The sequence below is a fragment of the Hemicordylus capensis genome, chromosome 5, assembly GCF_027244095.1.
Source record: "Hemicordylus capensis ecotype Gifberg chromosome 5, rHemCap1.1.pri, whole genome shotgun sequence".
NCBI lineage: Eukaryota > Metazoa > Chordata > Lepidosauria > Squamata > Cordylidae > Hemicordylus > Hemicordylus capensis.
This window is the reverse complement of record NC_069661.1, coordinates 234,140,741-234,160,212: the sequence shown is the minus strand read 5'-3', so window position 1 is coordinate 234,160,212 and position 19,472 is coordinate 234,140,741. Positions and strand designations below refer to the sequence as shown.

General features: G+C 44.6%; 1 protein-coding gene across 16 annotated transcripts in view; it reads left to right on the top strand.

Annotated features, from left to right (window-relative positions):
* Nucleotides 1-14,388: 14,388 nt before the first annotated feature.
* The window catches only part of BICD1 (BICD cargo adaptor 1), a 191,341-nt gene continuing 186,257 nt past the window's right edge, over nt 14,389-19,472 (top strand). For 3 of the 16 annotated variants that reach the window (XM_053257269.1, XM_053257270.1, XM_053257267.1), the window contains exons 1-2: nt 15,682-15,999; nt 16,128-16,854. In XM_053257269.1, coding sequence (XP_053113244.1) covers nt 16,642-16,854 — 213 coding nt within the window. In that variant the 5' untranslated portion in view covers nt 15,682-15,999; nt 16,128-16,641. Of the gene's footprint in view, nt 14,470-15,668; nt 16,000-16,127; nt 16,855-19,472 lie in introns of those variants that run through there. The other 13 variants (XM_053257274.1, XM_053257272.1, XM_053257273.1 and 10 more) reach the window with 8 other exon arrangements.

Here is a 19,472-nt window from a genome sequence, read left to right as displayed (position 1 = left end):
TTCCATATTACCACCTGCATATTATCACTTGCAGGGGCCAAACTCCCATCTTAGCCAAGCTAGCAGTAGAAGAAAGACCCCACAGAAGCGGGAATCCTTGTGGACTCCTGTTGCCTGGAGTCCAGGCTGCTGATTTGTTTGCAGACCCAGCTGCAAGTGCATGCACCAGAGCTTCCATAGCATCAGCTGGAGGAGCCATACTGTGTCAAGAGAGATAAAGATGCACATGGGCGAGTTTGCTCTGGACTTTCTTTATAATACTGCATGTCTCTCTGTTTGTGGGTTTCTGTGTGCAGTGTGTTCCCTTTGAAGGAAACTGGAGAAAATTAAATTTTACCATTGCTGTAGTAACATGCAACAAGTATAGATGTTCAAACTGCAAGTTAATAATACCTACAGGACCAACTCCAGGTTTTTGAGGAACACTGCCCTCCAAACAAGGTTTTGGAGTGCATGCAGAGGGGTGATTCAGATGAACACCTCCTTCACATGATTAAGAGATGCCCTGAAAATGCATCAGGACGTCCTCCAGTGATGTCAGGGTGGGCATACGTATTTTTGGTACAATACCAGCTGCTCATGTGGAACATAGGAAGCTGCCATATACAGACCATATAGTCAGACCATAGGTCCATCTGGCTCAGTATTGTCTTCACAGACTGGCAGTGGCTTCTCCAAAGTTGCAGGCAGGAATCTCTCTTAGCCCTATCTTGGAGATGCCAGGGAGGGAAATTGAAACCTAGATCCCCTTCTCAGAGTGGCTCCATCCCCTGAGGGGAATATCTTACAGTGCTCACACATCAAGTCTCCCATTCATATGCAACCAGTGTGGACCCTGTTTAGCTAAGGGGACAAGTCATGCTTGCTACCACAAGATCAGCTCTCCTCTAGACCTGCTCATCCAAACCAGCCCAAAGAGCTTATGGCACATTCATTATTACAGATTTGTCTTGTGGCATCAGATTTTTTTGTGGACCAATCATTAGATAAATGATTCTAAAATCTTTCCCAGAAGTGGCCCACCAATACGTAGCTACCCACTGGCAATATTTCCCTAAGTAATACTTCTCTCACAATACTTCTTTTTACCCCACATATCCAGTATAGATGCATTGGAATGCAGGAGTTGTGTTTTCCAGTCTGTTGCTATTTGCCCTTGGAAAAGCCAGCAGTATTTTCCTTTGTTAATTTGATGTGGTTTTGTAGATCACCATTTGATGTTGACAATTTTTTGTCCTATTTTGTTTTCCATAGCCCATGAGCCTACGGAACATGACTGTATACAAATTCTAGTATACAAATAAATAAATCAAAATATTTCCTACTGTGGCACAGGTGTGTCTGAGTCCTTGTGTGCCATCTGGCTGTGTACTGACCTCTAAAGATATCAAACAATTGACATGGAAGCAAACCAACATGGCTTTTCTGACCATTTTCCAGTTTAAATCTCCAGTTTCTGAGCAAGTCCCTTGTCCAGCTCATTCTTTGTCAAGACATGGCTCTACTTCGACAAGCTTTTTAGTGATGGAGTGTGACATGCTTGCAAATCAGCTCAGTTTCAGAACCTTGCAGTGTATCAATTAATAAACCAATCTCTGAATGTACCATTTTACCTCCTTATTAAGCCTTGAGGCAGGGGCTGAAATAATTCTGTATTGCCTATTCAGATACCCTAGTTTTTTCTGGAAAGACATGCCATACATGAAACGGCTTCTGATAAAGAATCAGGTGGCCTTTTCTTTCCTTTGTACCGAAGAGAGAGCGCAGAATTAAATGTGGAGACCAAATGGATTACCATAGGCCTGGCGCAATCCCCACTGGTGCCTGAGGCAGCTTAGTGAGTTGCTGCCCCCCATAGTTTGCAAAGTGCACCATGCTCCAAAATTCCTCGCTCTAACCTTGTAAGACTCTTCCCACATCCCTGAGAAACACACAAGCCTTCACCAACCCTTCCCACCCCCACTGTATGTCCTCATACATACAACCCTACCACATCCCTGTGGGATATTCTCGCTCCCACTGCATGCGCTAACAAGACCCTTCCCACCCACCCCTGCACACCATAGCAATCCACCACGTAACCTTGGGCAGAATCTGCTCCTCTCCCTTTCCCCCTCTTCCTCATTTTTCTGAGTACCACTCTCCTTGCCAATTGAAAAGGCAGGGGATGAGGCATGGAGTGGGTATGGAGGATCTCACATGTCCTTCCTCTTTGTGTCCCTCCTTCTCCCTTTCAGGGAGAGTGGGATTCAGGAGAGGCAGAAGAGTGGCCTCAGCAGAATTAGTACCGTCACCACGACCAGCCTATTAATGGTGTGATTGTTGAGGCACGTGCCAGAGGCCATGGGCCAGTGAGGGTGGCGCTTTCACTGCTTGCACAGATCCTCTGCCTGAGCTCACTGTCTCACTGCAACTCATTAGCAGACCAACAGTGGATCATTAAAGGCCTGAGAGGAATTCAGCAGAGCTGGCCCCATCCTCGCATTCTCCCCAAAGCTACCTGTGTGCTCTGAGAAGGCAAGGGAGGAAGAAGTCCAAGTCAGTGAACTCATGAGGAGACCGCTAATGGCCTGAGGTAAGCCTTTCCCCATCCTTTGCTAAAGGGCTGCTTAAAGACCTGTGTGCCCTGAGGAGAAGGCAAGAGGGGAGAGGCGCAGCCAAGGAGCATTTGAAGAGACCATGGCCTGAGATAAACCTGCTGTTCTATTGTTTTGTTTTTTGTATCTTATATGTTTAGAGCCACTGTTGGGAATTCTCTCTGGTAAGAGAAACCCTTTTTAATTATAGCAGAGTGCACAGAGGCACAACACAGAGGAATTTGGTTAGGCATGCATGTATGCTGAGAGTTAAATAACTTGGAGCCAGTTCATAGCTTAAAATCAATATAAAGAGTATTTATTAGAGAACTCCATTCTAGATAGGAAAGTGAGGAGATGGGATGTCTAATCTATCTATCTAGCTGGATGCAGATGGATTCTGCATCTCTGCACACAAGGCGCAGGGAAAGAGGAGCTTGCATGTTGCAAGGAAGAAGGAAGAGAAGAGAGGGGGAAGAGGCAGGCAGGAAGTCCCTAAGAATAGCAATCTACATACCAAAGGGATAGTGTCAGAGCAGTAGAGAAGGGATGACCAATGTCTTGATCTCTCTATCCCTCTGACTCACTAGTCTGTCCCCCTCTGCCATTGAGACATGAGACAGTGCAAAGTCCTTCACTTCCAACAGCCACCTAATTGTGCAGCGGGGAAATGACTTGCCTAGGAAGCAAGAGGTTGCCAGTTTGAATCCCCGCTGGTATGTTTCCCAGACTATAGGAAACACCTATTTTGGGCAGCAGCAATATAGGAAGATGCTGAAAGGCATCATCTCATATTGTTCAGGAGATGGCAATGGTAAATCCCTCCTTCCTGTGTTCTACCAAAGGCAACCACAGGGCTCTGTGGTAACCAGGGCTCTGTGGACACTGACTCAACGGCACACTTTACCTTATCTTCTATGTTTGGTTTTAATAGTATACATTGTAAACCAGTTTGACAGCATTGCCAGAAAACAGTATATAAATGTAAGCAAACGGTGGCAGCTCTGTAATCCAGAACAGCTTCAGTTCCTGAAGGAGCTTTAGAGATTCTCATCTTCCAGGAAATTCAGAAGGTTATTATCCTTAGGAGATTCAAAAGGTCAGCTCAGGAAACAAACAATTAAGGTAAATGAGAAAACAGGAACTTAAGCTACGCTCCTTCTGGTTGCTTTAAATCATGGAATGGGGAGTTGGACTATTTGAACCAGAATGATACAGAGGAAAGACAGACAGAAGATGAAGAGGAGCCAGAATAGACTGCAAAAGGAGAGGATGCTTAAAATATGCAAGGAGCTGGGAGATAAAATAAAATAAAATAAAACGTATGAGTTGGAAGAAATTGTTTGGTTTTAGAACCCAGCTGAAGTAGGATATCAGTATAGGTAGGTTTTGGGTTGATTGATTGATTAAGTGCCATCAAGTCGGTGTCGACTCCTAGCGACCACATAGATAAATTTTCTCCAGGATGATCTGTCTTCAGCTTGGCCTTTTATGTCTCTCAGTGGTGCATTCATTGCTGTTGTAATCGAGTCCATCCACCTTGCTGCTGGTCATCTTCTTCTCTTTCCTTCAACTTTCCCCAGTATTATGGACTTTTCAAGGGAACTGGGTTTTTGCATAATGTGTCCGAAGTATGCATTTACCCTTGTTTTTATATCCCAACTACATGTACAGTTTATTGCAAAATATTATTTGGAAAGTTTCTTGTTATGCTTAACCATCTATTGACGGTTTATTGTAATGGAGCTGCCTTCTCCCTTACAGCTCTTGTCTGCTCGCTAGAGCTTTGTTGGGGACCATGTATCTTCCCCCATCCCATTATCTATTATCTATTGATTATCTATTGATAATGGCCCATGTATGGTGCAGTGTCCTGAGGATGGCTTCAACATCACCCAAGCTGCTGGAAGCAGTTGCTGTTTTTAAGCAATGTAATTGCTCAAGAGTGCTGTTTTGCAAATGCCTAAAATTGTGCAGCTCCAGTTGCACAACACTATGGCATTGGAAATCATGGCCATAGTGTTGTGCAAATACAGTTGCGTAGCTGTGGTCATTTGCAGAACAGCACTTTTGAGCAATTATGTCAATTTTTAAAAAATGTCCATAGCAGTGTATTTGCCCATAGCACAGTTATTGTTACGGCCTGCTGAATTCAGTGTATGCTTTTTCATATAAACAGTATGGGCGATGCACATAATATCTGGGTAACAACACTATTGCTTACATTGGGGTACTGTTGCAATTAATTAATAAGCAACTTCATTCAAGGAGTGGTAAGACCAGTCAAAATTGTTTACTGATACGCACCAGCATGACTTTTATCATGCATCCAGTGGATTTGATGGAACCTAAACAGCAGGTGCAATGCTGGCAGCAAATAAGTGTTTGAGGTGGAAGAGAGAAACAGTAGAGACAGATGGATGAATAAATTATAAGAGATTGCCAGCTGCTTTCTCTGTTCTTAACCAATAAAAAAAGTGTGTTATCGTAATGGCAAAGATTTATTACACATCCAGGCACATCAGGCACACGTATATCCTGTAGCATCTTTGCTGCCCTATTCCTCACAGCCATGGGTGGGTGAAAAGTACCTAGCAATGTGCAACAGTTAGAATTCATAGGGGCTGTTCACATGAACAGCATGCACTCGGGTGGGTGGGTGGGAGGCAGGGTTCAACCTACCTTCCCCCAGATGACCCTCTGCAGCCCGGGTGGCATGCAAGCCGCACGCCCACATGACCAGTGCTGCCAGGAGCCACACAGATGACTCTCTGCATTGCTCCCCACTGTGCTGGTTGTGGTGGTTAATTACAGGTTTACCTGTTTACAATATGACCACACAGCTTGGGCCTAATGCCCAGTGTGGCCTGCTGGCCAAGGAAAGTCCCCAGACACTGCTAGCTTACTGGGATCCTCATTGCTTACACAAGAAATATAGAAAAGGGGAAACTAGGAGAAGCATAAACCTCATCTCAGCAGAAAGTAGCACAATAAAAAATTGCTTGGCGAATACAAAAAGTTGCTTAGCAAAGTGGGGGCGGGGTTAAAGGAGGGGACTTTCCAGTATGCGCACACATCTCAATACGGTAGTTGTGGCAAATTTTGATTTGTTTGTCCCAATGCCTGACCATGTATGGAATTATGAATCTACTCTGTATCTACTTCCCTAAAATCTGTATAAAAGCAGGCTGCATCCTGTGTTCGTGGCCATTTAAGCAAGCCACATTTCAAGATGCAAACAGGCTTGGCCTGGAGAGCATGGTGGAGATTTAGCTGGCCAACTGCTCCTTCTTACTTAAGAAGTGCTGCTAGACTTTGCAATAAAGCAACTCAAAGTATCCAAACAAAGAGTGAAGCCTCGTTTCTTCCACATGATAAACAAAGGCCAGGGCTCATTGTCTCAGCCTCTCTGAATCTCACAGTGCACTGCATGCTGAGTGCAGTACACAGGAGGAATTCCCTCAGGGGACGGTGCTCTAGGCACCTGACTCCTTGTGAAAGCATGAGCTGCAAGCAGCTTGTGCTGACACACGATCCCAGAGCTGGGGTTAAGTGTGCGTTTGCACCCTTAACCTTGGCAAAGAGCTGGGCTGTGGTGCTGGGTTTGGCGTCTCAGTATCTCCAGGATCCACACAGAATTCGGTGGTTCTCACTGGCAGTCAAGCCCAGGCTTGGCTGCTTAAAGCCTGGGCTTCTTGCTCATGAGAACAGCCTCATACAGTTGCTCATGTCTTTCAGATGATCCACCTGGTTTGATGTGTGGATATTAGCTTGAGATTACTTTCTTCAGCCAATCTGCTCCAGTAAAGCCCATCTTGTGAATCTACTTTCATGTGTCAAAATAATCATAGGATGGTAGAGTTGGAAGACGCCTTTTTTCAAAAATGCCCCAGGTGTTGTAGCCTTGCCTCATAAAGAAGGTGCTCTAGTCTAGGCCCCTGATCATCTTGGTTGCCCTCTTTTGCATCTTTTCCATTTCTACAATGTTATTTTTGAAATACGGTGCACAGTACAAACATGGCCACATCATAGATTTGTATAAGGGCATTATAATATTAGCTGTTTTATTTTCAATCCCCTTCCTAACAATTTCTAGCATGGAATTTGCCTTTTTCACAGCTGCTGCATACTGAGTTGACACTTTCAATGAGTTGTCCACCACAACCCCAAGATCCCTCTCCTGGTCAGTCACCGACAGCTCGGACCCTATCAGTGTATATGTGAAGTTGTTGATTTTTTTGCCCCATGTGCATCACTTTATATTTGCTTACATTGAACCACATTTGCCATTTTGTTGCCCACTCACCCACTTTTGGAGATATTCTTTTGGAGTTCCTCACGATCTGTTTTGGATTTCACTACCCTAAATAGTTTAGTTTCATCTGCAGATTAGACCACCTTGCTGCTTACCCCAGTTTCTAGATCATTTATGAATAAGTTAAAGAGCACTGGGTTCCGTTCAGCTCTCTGGAGGACCCCACTCCTTACTTCCTCCATTGTCCAAAACTGTTCATTTATACCTATCCTCTGTTTCCTGTTCTTCAACCACTTACCGATCCATAAATGATCCTGTCCCCTAATCCCATGACTGCTAATGCCATGAAAATGTGTCATGATAATCCATATGGCTTCCCTGCAAGTCTGCACTTGGTGTAAAATGTTTAAACAAACACCAGATGTTCTGTATTTAATTTTATGACAAATTTAATGAACACCAAGTATATCTGAAATTTGTCATAAATCTGACGTTTCTCCTTAGGACGAAACATATGTAATGGTTTTAGGATAATTATCTTGATGACATTGCCCTTTCTTTGTACAGTTGCTTGTATCACTCATCCCCAAACCAATAACCCGTTTCATCTTGCTCAGTGTGTTCACGGCAAAAGATAATGACATTCATAATCTGAGCATGAGAGGAAATACTCAGAGATTTGCCAAAGTTTGGTCTAACTGGAATGCAGTGCGTCAAAAAGGGTGCAATTATCTCTCCCCATGAACTTCAGCATCACACCAGTAGCAGCATGGAGACAAGGAGGTCCCTACAGGGAGATTCCAACTGTTGCTCAGTGCATAAATCTAGTTAGAGAGAGTCCCCAACTAATGGTTCTCCAGTCTTTGCCTGAAGACCTCCCACAAAGCTAGGTAACTGTTTCCAATGTGAAATGGCTCTTATTGTTAAGAACGTCTTCCTAATCTTCAACCTACCTTTCTGTAACTTAAGCCAATGAGATCTAGTCCTGACCTCTAGAGCAGCACAGAACAAGTCTGTGACCTCTTCTATGTGACAGCCCTTCAGATATTTGAAGAATGTTAGGGTAGTCTGGATTAAGAGAGATATAATACGTTAGTTGAGCTCCAGACCTTCTTGGAACAGGTTGAACATAGGAAACTGCCATATACTGAGTCAGACCATTGGTCTATCTAGCTCAGTATAGTCTTCACAGACTGGCAGCAGCTTCTCCAAGGTTGCAGGAAGGAATCTCTCCCAGCCCTATCTTGGAGAAGCCAGGGAGGGAACTTGAAACCTTCTGCTTTTCCCAGAGCAGCTTCATCCCCTGAGGGGAATATCTTGCAGTGCTCACACATCAAGTCTCCCATTCAGATGCAACCAGGGCAGACCCTGCTTAGTTATGGGGACAAGTCATGCTTGCTACCACAAGACCAGCTCTCCTTTGCCCACTGGAGTTGTCTGAAGTCCTACAACTCTAGTGGTACCTGCCTGGTTATGTACCCTTTTGTGCCCTGTGGGCTCCCACTAGTGTTCTTAGTGGGACAGAACCTATTTTATCAGGCTTTTCGTGTATAATGTTTTCATATTTTATTGATGGTTGTCTTAATTTTTTTAATATGATTTAAGGTTTTAATTATTGTTTTATTTTAATCTGGGTGTAAACCACCCAGAAATCTTATATGGGGCAGTATGTATGTATATATATATATATATATATATATATATATATATATATATATATGTGTGTGTGTGTGTGTGTGTGTGTGTGTGTGTGTGTGTGTGTGAGAGATAGGACTATCGTTGCTTGTCATGCATGTATTTTATTCCTTTCCCTTCCTCTGTAATTGCTGGTCAAACAGGTTTTGCAGGTTTTTGAGACACTACAAATGCTTTAATACTTCTTGCAATTGAATATACACACTAATCCCAAGGCCTGAAAAAAACCAAGCAAATAATTCTCTAGTACTCCTGTCACTGTTTGCTTTTCCCACAAGACCATTCTAAAGTGGATTTCAGATGTTATGTTGTCTCCTCCTCCTCCTCCTCCTCCTCCTCTTCTTCTCCCCCCCTCCCAAGGCTGCTCAACTTCAGCCATCCTCTGATGTTGGCCTACAATTCCCATATTCCCTGGCTATTGGCCACTGTGGCTGGGGATTATGGGAGTTGTAGTCCTAAGGTTGTTGGTTCGAATCCCCGCTGGTATGTTTCCCAGACTATGGGAAACACCTATATCGGGCAGCAGCGATATAGGAAGATGCTGAAAGGCATCATCTCATACTGCACGAGAGGAGGCAATCATAAACTCCTCCTGCATTCTACCAAAGATAACCACAGGGCTCTGCGGTTGCCAGGAGTCGACACGGACTTGACGGCACACTTTACTTTGAGTCCAAAAACAGCTGGGGGAGGGGGTTAAGTTGAGCAGACCTGATCTATATAAACCACTTTGGGAACTTCTGTTGAAAAGCGGTATATAAATATTTGTTGTATTTGTATTGGTATTGTCCTAGGGTCCTATTTATCCTCCACTCTCATCCACAGCCAGGGGTTTAGCTATAATTGAGCGGATGGGTTCAAATAACCAGGGGCCCCCAGCTCCCAAGGGCCCTCCAGCTCCAACCCTCTCTATTTTTTCTTTACCTCCCTCTCACTCTGAGGGGCCGTCGGGGAGAGGGGGCGAATACGGATGCCCTCTTTCCTTGCTACACCCTGTCTGCAGTTCAACTGACTCCCTCAAGTGTCAAATTCTAACTGCTTTCCTCCCAGCATCCTTCCCATCCTTCTTACTTCAACTTTTCATTCTCTGAGTCATCCTTCTGCCTTCCAAGCATCCTCCCCATCCTTCTGACTTCAACTTTTCATTCTCTGAGTCATTCCTCCCTCCTGTCCAAAGCCACAATTAATTACTCTTATATTTGGACACTTACTGCCACAACTTCAGATAAGCCCAGCAAATTTATTTTTCCTTTTAAAAAGACTATGTGATCCCAAAGCTGCAATCTTGCAATACCTGTACTAGGACCAACTCACATATTAATTGGTCTGAATAAATATATTGCATCCTATAATTTTTATGTTTTTGTTGATAAAATTAAGGTAGATTTTTAAAAAATAAGTCTAAGGATCACTTCCTATAATACAGGCAATACATATTTGCAATAGGTCCCCATGATGAACCATGTAACATTTTTGCAGGTGTGTAAATACACAACGGGGAGACTCAGGTAGTAGGGATGTGCGAACCGGTTCGAATTCGAACCAGGGTGGTTCAGAGGTTCGGATTCGAACCGAACCAGCAATCAGGTTTGAGCTGCAGGTTCGAATTCGAACCGAACCAGGGGGTGGTTCGATTTGAACTGGTTTGAACTTGTTCGGACACCCAGAAATTGGTAGGGTGGTAGCTGGCACCCAGGGGTACCTGTCACCCAAACCTCAAAGCAATCGGACACTTGTACGATTTTTTATGAATTTTTGATTATTATTATTTTTTTTCTCATAGGGTATAATGGGACACGAACCAGGCCATTATACCTTATTGTGGATCACCCATGGGTGCCAACAACCATGCAAACCCTGAAGCAATAGGACAGTCCTACAATTTTTAATTAATATTTGAAATATTTTTAATTATTTTCTCATAGAGTATAATGGGACCCGAACCAGTCCATATCCCCTATTGTGGAGCACCTAGGGGCACAAAAGCAGGGTGGGTGGTAGACAGACAGGGGTGTCTACCACCGCCAAAACCCCAAGGCAATTGGACACTCCTCTGATTATTGGTGAATTGTTAAAGTATTTTTGAATTCCTCATAGAGAATAATTAGGATTGCAGCAAATGTATAGCTTCACATCGGGGGGAAAGGGGTGTCGTAGAGTGTAGTGTGGTGGGTGGTAGTTCCTAGGGTGGGCAAGGAAGCTATCAGAATTATTTGAAAGGAATTGGGCAAAGGGATGATTTTAAAGTGATTTTTGAAGTTTACGTGTCTTTAAGGTTTTTCTCCATAAAGAAGCATGGAGGTGGCAGCAAATGTATAGCTTCATGTCGGGGGCAAAGGGGTGGCTAGAGCAGTGTGGGGTTGGTGGTAGTGCCAGGTAGGGGTAAGGAAGCTACCTGAATTTTTTTCAAAGGATTTGGGCAGAGGGCTGATTTTTGGTGAATTGTTGAAGTTTACGCATCTTTAAGGTTTTTCCTCATAAGGTATCATGGAGCTTTCAACAGCCCCATAAGTGCACTTGGGGGGTGCTGGGGTGGGCCCCAGAGCGAGTGGTGGTGTAGTGCACATAGGGTGCCAACCACCCCCATGGGTTTCTAACCCATGGGGTACAGGGTTCTGTTGTTTCTGAGGTATTCTGAGTGTGGATTCTATGATAACAAATTAGAGTGGATTCATGGTGTCTCATTGAAAATCTCATTTGCTATCATAGATTATCATATCTATTAACAATTCACCAATAATCAGAGGAGTGTCCAATTGCCTTGGGGTTTTGGGGGTGGTAGGCACCCCTGTCTGTCTACCACCCACCCCGCTTTTGTGCCCCTAAGTGCTCCACAATAGAGGATATGGACTGGTTCAGGTCCCATTATACTCTATGAGGAAAATAATTAAAAATATTTCAAATATTCATTAAAAATTGTAGGACTGTCCTATTGCTTCAGGGTTATATTCTATCCTATGAGAAAAAAAATAATTTTCAAAAATTCATAAAAAATCGTACGAGTGTCCGATTGCTTTGTGGTTTGGGTGACAGGTACCCCTGGGTGCCTGCTACCATCCTACCAATTTTTGGGTGTCTGAACCAGTTTGAACTGGTTCAAATTCGAACCGAACCAGGGGGTGGTTCAAACAAAACCAAAACCGAACCACCCCCTCCTGGTTCGAACCCAGTTCGAATCCAAACTGAACCGGGTGAACCAGTTTTGTGCACATCCCTATCAGGTAGTCATGGCTTCAGGCAAGTATTTCCCATGTGACTGTAGGCTTATCTCTCCTTCCAAGCTTACTGTATTTGCCATAGGGTTATGCTATGGTGCATGTCACCCACATCATATTAAGTAGTGGTCAGAGTGTTGGAATAGGACCAGGAAGACCCAAGTTCTAATTTCCATTCAACCATGAAACACACTGGGTGACTCTGGGCCAGTCATGTATCTCTCAGCCTAACCTACTGCACAGGGTTGTTGTGAGGATAAAAATAACTGTGTACACTGCTCTGAGCTCCTCGGAGGAAGAGCAGGATATAAGTGTAATTAAAACATAAAATAAATAAATAAATAAATCTGGGCCTTGCCCTGCATATTTTTACGTTAGAAAGTTAAAATAAGCCAAAACACAAAAAATATTTGTGTCAATGTTTAAATTTTTAAAAATTATTTAAAAACCCATCTTTTTACTCAGGCCTTTTCAGCTTCTTAATAATGTATAGGTTTTAATTCTGTGATTGATTTTTAAATTCTTAGTTTTAAATTGTTTTGTTTTTATGCGTTTTTATATGTGTTTTAACTGTTTTATCATTGTGAACTGCCTAGAGACACGTGTTTGGGGTGGTATAAAAATGTAATAAATGTATGTATGTATGTATGTGTGTATGTATGTCAGAAACTGTATTTTATATCAACTGAGCAAGGCTTGTTAGTTTACCAAGCAGAGTTTATTAAAATTAGAGCTGCTAACATGTTTCCTTTATGATTAGACCACCAGACTGTTATTCCATAGCAACCAGCCTATGAAACAGTAAGTGAACTCCATAGGCTGTGTTCTTGTCCATGCCACTGAGCATGGAATGAATCTCAGCTTCTATTTTTAACAGCACAGTCAGTACCATATCCACCGCTGAAACATGCCTGAAAAACAAAAGGTTTAAAGCAGCATCATAATTTTGTAGCCTTACCTCACTGTCAAGAGAGAGAGAGAGAAAATGTAGCAGAGAGAGAATGACATAAACACATAGGGTGTTTTGGTTTTTGCAAGTGTCAGGCATACATATTTAGAAGTGGACATAATGAAAAGTGGATAAGACAACACCCCTCAGGAAGAAGGATTAGAGTTTGCTTATGTGATGTGATCTCTTGTGAAGAGGTAGCTTTGGTCCTGCTGTTGGAATCCAGATGAAAGTAAGCAAAGGCTAGGGAAAGATTATAATTTTGGGGGGTGTTGCTTCCAGAGCTGAAGGCAGTCTGAAAGATAGACTGCTGCTTGCAGTTTATTTTTAAATCTATGGTAAACATGTTTGGTAGGATTTTGTATTGTTTTAAAAGCATGCAAAACCCATACCAGGGGTGGGAGGGCTTAAGGCTACCTGGAGCTACTCCCCTTACCTGGCCCAGTGCCTTGAGTTACCAGCACAAATAGAGGCTTGGGGAAGTGGAGCCAGTCACAGAATGGCAGCCTGTCCAGAAATTTACACCCACAGAATATTGTCTGGAGGTGAAGGAAGACAGAACAGAAGCAAGACAAAACACCTGGAGAGCTATGTGAGATCAGCCTGGGAGCTACAGTTAACTTCTAAGCTAACTAATGCCTGACCTATATGACCAGTGGGCCAAACAAAATATATGTGTACTGCTCAGGGAAGCAAAGACCTTCTTAAGCCACTTTCCACTGCCTTAAAAACTATTGCCTCCAGCCTAACACAATTTTTCAGAACCAAGCATGCCCGTATCCTTTAATTGAACTTGCAGTATCACCTAGGAGACAGGGACATTACAAAATAGCTTAAATTCTGGGGTGGGGGTGGGAAATGCACATTACTGGATATAAGTGCATATGTATAACCAAGGAACTGGCTATTTAGTTCCGACCAACATGTGGAATTCAGCACCATCTCAACTCTATTGGCCCTTGTCACAATATTGACGATGGAAGCCAAAGCAGACAGAATGCCCCTTCAAAGCAACTCTTGAATATAGCAGACCTGGCAGGATCAAGCTTCTGTGACAGTCCCCAGTTCTTCAAAGTTCCCTTTTCAGTCTGTTTCTGAAGCACCTCTCCTTCACACCCCTTGTAAGGCTTGCAAGAAGAAGAAAAAGGAGAGAAGGGGAAGCTGCTGGCAACCTTCTCTCCTCACTTGCCCAACACTGCTTTCACAGCTTGCAAGCAGCGGCATAGCCAGGGGAGAGGGGCCTGTGCTTGCCCCTCTTCTTGGTGCCCCTCACAGTGAGGGAGATAATGAAGAAAACAGGGAGGGGTGGAGCTGGGGGTCCTCTGTAGCTGGATGGCCGAGGTTCTTTGAACCCATCCGCTCAGTTATAGCTACACCTGCTTGCAAGAGTCATAAAGGGGGCTTGCCCCCAGCAGGAGTGTGGGTGGACAAGGCAGTATTTGGCACCATGCCTGAGGTACCACAGCACCTTGGGCCATCTAAGTCTGGTCAGTGTCTGGAAGTTTGCCCATGTAGGAACTGCCATGTATAAAAGTTTGAGTTCCATGGTGCATGAAAGGTTGGGTATAAATGAAATAAATAAATGCAAAATGGTGCTCTGTAATGTCCATGTAGGGGAAAAATGTCTTCTGTGAAGTGGTCCTTTAAGATGTACATAAGATGCTCAGAACATCCTTCTTTATTATTACATCACATGTTCCAGGGCTGAATCTGCGTAGTATTGAAAACAAGTTCTGGAGCAGTGGCCTGGAGAGTTTTGCCTGGGTCAGATTAAACAGTGTAAGTGTAGTGCTTCCCCTTCTGTGTTATATATAGGATGTAACCAGGGGCGTAAAAAGGCTGGAGTGGGCCCAGAGACAAAATTTTAAAATGGCCCCTCACTGATACACACACACATCACAGGTGACTTGCCTCGGGGGGGGCCCTCGAGGCGTGGGGGCCCCCAGGCAGCCGCCTCCCCTTGCCTAATAGTAGTTACGCCCCTGGATGTAACCAGACCAAATCATAAGCAACATTAGGGGAGATGCATTGTGTAGTATGTGGCAGGGGCATGGCATAGCATGGCGAAGCTGGAATGGGTCCTGGAACAAAAGGTGAACTGGGCTTCTGCCCCCACCACCCACCGCCACTTTCAAAGAGGCGGCAGCAGCAGTGGGGAGAGCAAAAAGCAAGCTGTTGCTCAGCTAGTGGACCCCCTCAGGACCCAGGGACATTTGTCTCCCCTTGTTCAATTATAGCTATGCCCCGGCATGTGGCCTTCGGGAATACGGGACACCCACTATTAAAGCTATGGTGGCCGGTGAGGGCGGTATGGATTTGTGTAGCAGCGAGATATACCTTTAAAAGTCTTGACGGGAGATATCACTGGCACCTGGACACCATGGGGAGCAGTGGGGCCCCATCCAGCATCCCGCCTTGCCTACAGCACTCATCTGGCTGCTGCACATGCACGGTGGCCATTTACGTGGTCAGTGACACCATGCTGACCATGCAAATGGGCGCTGTGCAGGTGGGGTGGTCACTGCGTGAGATGCCGGGCAGGGTGCTGCTGCTCCCAGGTGGCAGTGGTATTGCTTGCCTGTTAAAGCATTTAAAGGTATCTCTCGCCACCCCCCTGCACCGTCCTCACTGGTTATAGGGTATATATGTGTATCAGTCAGAAAGGCTGAAAGGCATTCTTATAAAAATCCATGGGGAGGCAGATAAATATCTGGAAACCTCGAACGTTTAGAGGCATCAGGCCTATTCAGACGTTATGTTCAACACTCATAGGAGTGTACAGTGTGCACAGGTTCAGATCCGTATACACAAGAGGAGCAGTCAGTCACATGTTAAGCGGAGTTCTGGTACAGAAATACACTTCCCATTTGTGTACCATGCCTTTGAAGGGCCTGTATCCAGGTTTGCTTTTAAAATGAACACAGGTGCAGTCCTTCACACAAACACGGGGACGGATGTGCAACGGTGCACTCCTACAGCACAGCGTCTGAAACAGGCTCTGTCTGAACCCCCGCCTCTAAGCAGCGAGGAGATTGAATATAGGCGTGTGCTCCTTCTTCGCCACCCTGGTGTGTCGAGCCTCCTCTTGGGGGTCAGATTTGGGGAGTGTGCGAGCGAGCGGCCAGAGCGTCGTGGAAGAGCCCCTGAGGCGCTAGCTCTGCCGCCCCCCGCCCGCAAGAAGCGCGGGAAGAGAGGCGCTCAGCTGAGGCGGCGTCCTCCTTCCCAGCCCTGGGAGGGGTGTGGAGCGGGAGAGGCAGGCGAGGCGAGGAGGCGTCCGTCGGCAGCCTCACTGGCGGCTGCTCTGCTATGGTAATGCCAGCCCAGCCCGTCCCTTTCCTTTCGTCCTTCCTCCCTCCTCATTTGTGTCCTGGGGGCCAGGAGACGGGCTGCATCATATACAGCCGGGGCGACTTATTTATTTATTTCCCCCCCTACAGGCTGCGGCGGCGGCGACGGCCGGGAGAGGGGGAGCAGGTGGAGAGTTGAGGAGAGACTGCAGTGGAGCAGCTGCCCTGGAGGAGACATGGCGGACCAGTCGCGGTGCCTCTGAATAAGCAGAAAAGGAGAAGAAGGGGTGTGTGTGTCTCCCCCCTGCCTCCCTCTTCTTCTTCCTTCTGCTCCTCCTCGTCCCCAGCGCCAGCTATGCCGGGTTGAGCCAGCAAGGAGCAGAGCCGCCCAAGGACAAATGGTGCAGCAGCAGCAGCCTGGCGCGGTGGAAAGAGGCTTCCGACGCCTTCCTTCCCCTTCTTCCCACTTCTCCATGGCGCATCCCGTACTCTGCTCTGGTGGCCCCGAGCTGGTGGTGTAGCTGGCGGCCTCTTCTCAGGTGCATCCCAGGGAGAAGTGCCAGCTAGCCGTGCCACCCGTCCCTCCCCTCCCGCCGCCTCCTTTCCGTCTCTCTCCATCCTTCTTTCTCCCCCCCCCACCCCGCCACCCCCACCGTCGAGGGCTATGGCTGCAGAAGAGATCTTGGAGACGGTGGATCATTATAAGTCCGAGATCGAGAGGCTGACCAAAGAGCTCACAGAAACAACCCACGAGAAGATCCAAGCTGCTGAATATGGGCTGGTGGTTTTGGAAGAGAAACTCACCCTCAAGCAGCAGTATGATGAGCTGGAAGCGGAATATGATGTCCTTAAACAGGAGCTGGAGCAGCTGAGAGAGGTGAGCTAGCTTTGAAGATGGGTTGTTCTCACCCACCTCCTTTCTGCACCCTCTGTGTTGCCTCCCCCCTGCTTTCTCCTTGCCTCTCACTGCATGCCCTCTGCATTAAAAAACACACCAAAAAACCGGCAGGGAAAACGGCTCAAGAGACCTTTCTGCTTAGTGATGTCCTCTGAACCATGAGGAATGATAAGAAATGGGAAACAAATGGTTTCATGGTATAGGCCAAATATAGTTGTTCTGGAAATGCATGAGCTAGGAATTGTGAGGCGTGATTTATCACAGCATTCAATGACCAGTGCCAACCATAGAAGATGCTTAAGAATGGATTATGGATGTGATATTTTAAAGCTACTACTGCTGATTAAAATCCCAACAATACTCAAACATTGCTTCATCTTGTACAGATGTAACTTTTGACTTTCAGATGTTTGATACACATATGTTTATTTTAATTGCAGCTGTAACTAATGGCTTGGCTCTTATTCAGAAAGGGATATTTAGAGATAAAAATTATGAAAATGTGAACTTTTTTCTTTTTAATGCTTTACTCTTTTTATAATGGTATGAACCTCAACAAATACCAACATTGTATGTGGTGAACAATTTTGAAGTTATTTATGTGCTTATTTTCACCTGTTAGTTCAATCCACCATCTTTCCTTCAAAATTGATTTCTGTACCAACATAGAAAGATGTGCTTGCTCTGAGGCAATCAAGGTTGTTTGACAGAAGAATATTCATAAATTTTTTTCACATATAGCTCAGCTTTATATCTAATATTTGTCTTGAGCTATCTATTTATGTTTTTGAAGAAGAGGAACATAGATTTATATCCTGGTAATACATAACCCAGGTTCAGGGACAGTATGCATGCTATACTATGCCACTAGTCAATTTCTGAATTCTGAAATATGTTGTTCATGTTTTGTTTGTCACCTAAACGTGATATTTCATATATAGATAATAACAGAAACCTAATATAACAAAATATTTACTTAAGCAGAATAGAACAATCCATTAGAAGTTATGCACTTTTAAGGTCTGTTTATTTCAATGGGAGTTGTGTGTGATTACACTTCTATTGAAATAAATTGGACTTAAAAGTTTTTAAGCTTTGTTGGATTGTGTCCAGGATGAATTTTCTGGTTCTGCAGCATCATTATTTCCCTTGCTTTTGTAAAACTGTGTTGCCAAGTGTAACTTAATATAAACAAAACTTTATTTTGTGTTTGCTTTTTATTTCTGGAAACATCACAAACATTTCAGCAACACTTATGGACAGCATCCTACCTATTTGTTCCACAAGTGGGACAAGGGGCAGTTTTCCCTGATTCTCCGTTTCCCTCTCATGCCCTTTACATTTTCAAAAAGTCTGCTCCTCTTCCAGTTCTCAGGGACATATTTCAAGAGGGCACAGGGGCCTGGGTGGATTGGTAACACTTGTCTCTCCCTACTGCCTGAATTGAACTAGTGCTATCGTAGAAGTTCAATTAGTATTTTCTTTGGGATATCTAACAATATTAGCACTTATTTGCAGTTTTGCTTGCTCATATCTTCCAAAATATGACAGAAATAACAGAAATCACCCTCAGCTTTTTTGAATTGCATCTTTTAAAAAAAAGTCTCATCTCTTTCCTGAGCAACAATAATCTGATCTGCTGTGTCAGCTCTTATGAAAACTTGACTCAGTTGCATTTCTCAAAACTTTCTGAAATTTGAGACTTGTGAGGGATTGCTATAGACCAGGGCTGCTCAACTTCAGGCCCCCCCCCAGATGTTGGCCTATAACTCCCATGATCCCTGACTTTTGGTCACTGTGACTGGGAATTATGGGAGTTATAGTCCAAAAACAGCTGGGGGGGCAAAGTTGAGCAAGCCTGCTGTAGACAGATGTTGCTGATGAAAATGTATGTCCAAGCAATGAAAGGAAAATATCGCTGAGTTTCAATTGTAAACACATACTATATTTATGTAATATGTAGGGATGACATTATACACAAGTGATGGCAGAATCAGACCCAGTTGCTGGTCAGTAGACATGTAGTAGTTCCAGGGGAGGACAAAGCATTACTGAAAATCCTGTGCTATACCAACACCAGGAGATACCTTGGTATGCCTTGGAGGTGGCTGACCTTGGACCTCAACAAGGGAACTATGAGAAGAGCCAGTTAAGGTCTTAAAAGTAAAGTGTGCTGTTGAGTCGATGTCAATTCCTGGCAACCACAGAGCCCTGTGGTTGTCTTTGGTAGAATACAGGAGGGGTTTACTATTGCCATCTCCTGTGCAGTATGAGATGCCTTTCAGCAGCTTCCTATATTGCTGCTGCACGATATGAAACATTATTGTGATGTATCTGGTAGATACATATAGGTTTCACTCTGAGGAGATGTGATGGCCAGTATACTTCATAGAGCTTGTATCTCTGGGGCCTGGTAGAAATTAAAGAGCTCAGGGTATGTCTCTACAGTTGCTTCCCTCCAAGGAATTCTGAGTACTGTAGTTCTGCAAATCTCCAAAACACTTTTTTCTCCCCCACAAGTATCTTTCTTCTCCCCTTCCCCCAACTGAAGATGGGATTGCTCCTCAAGCTTTCCCTCTGCCTGCACCCCTGGGATA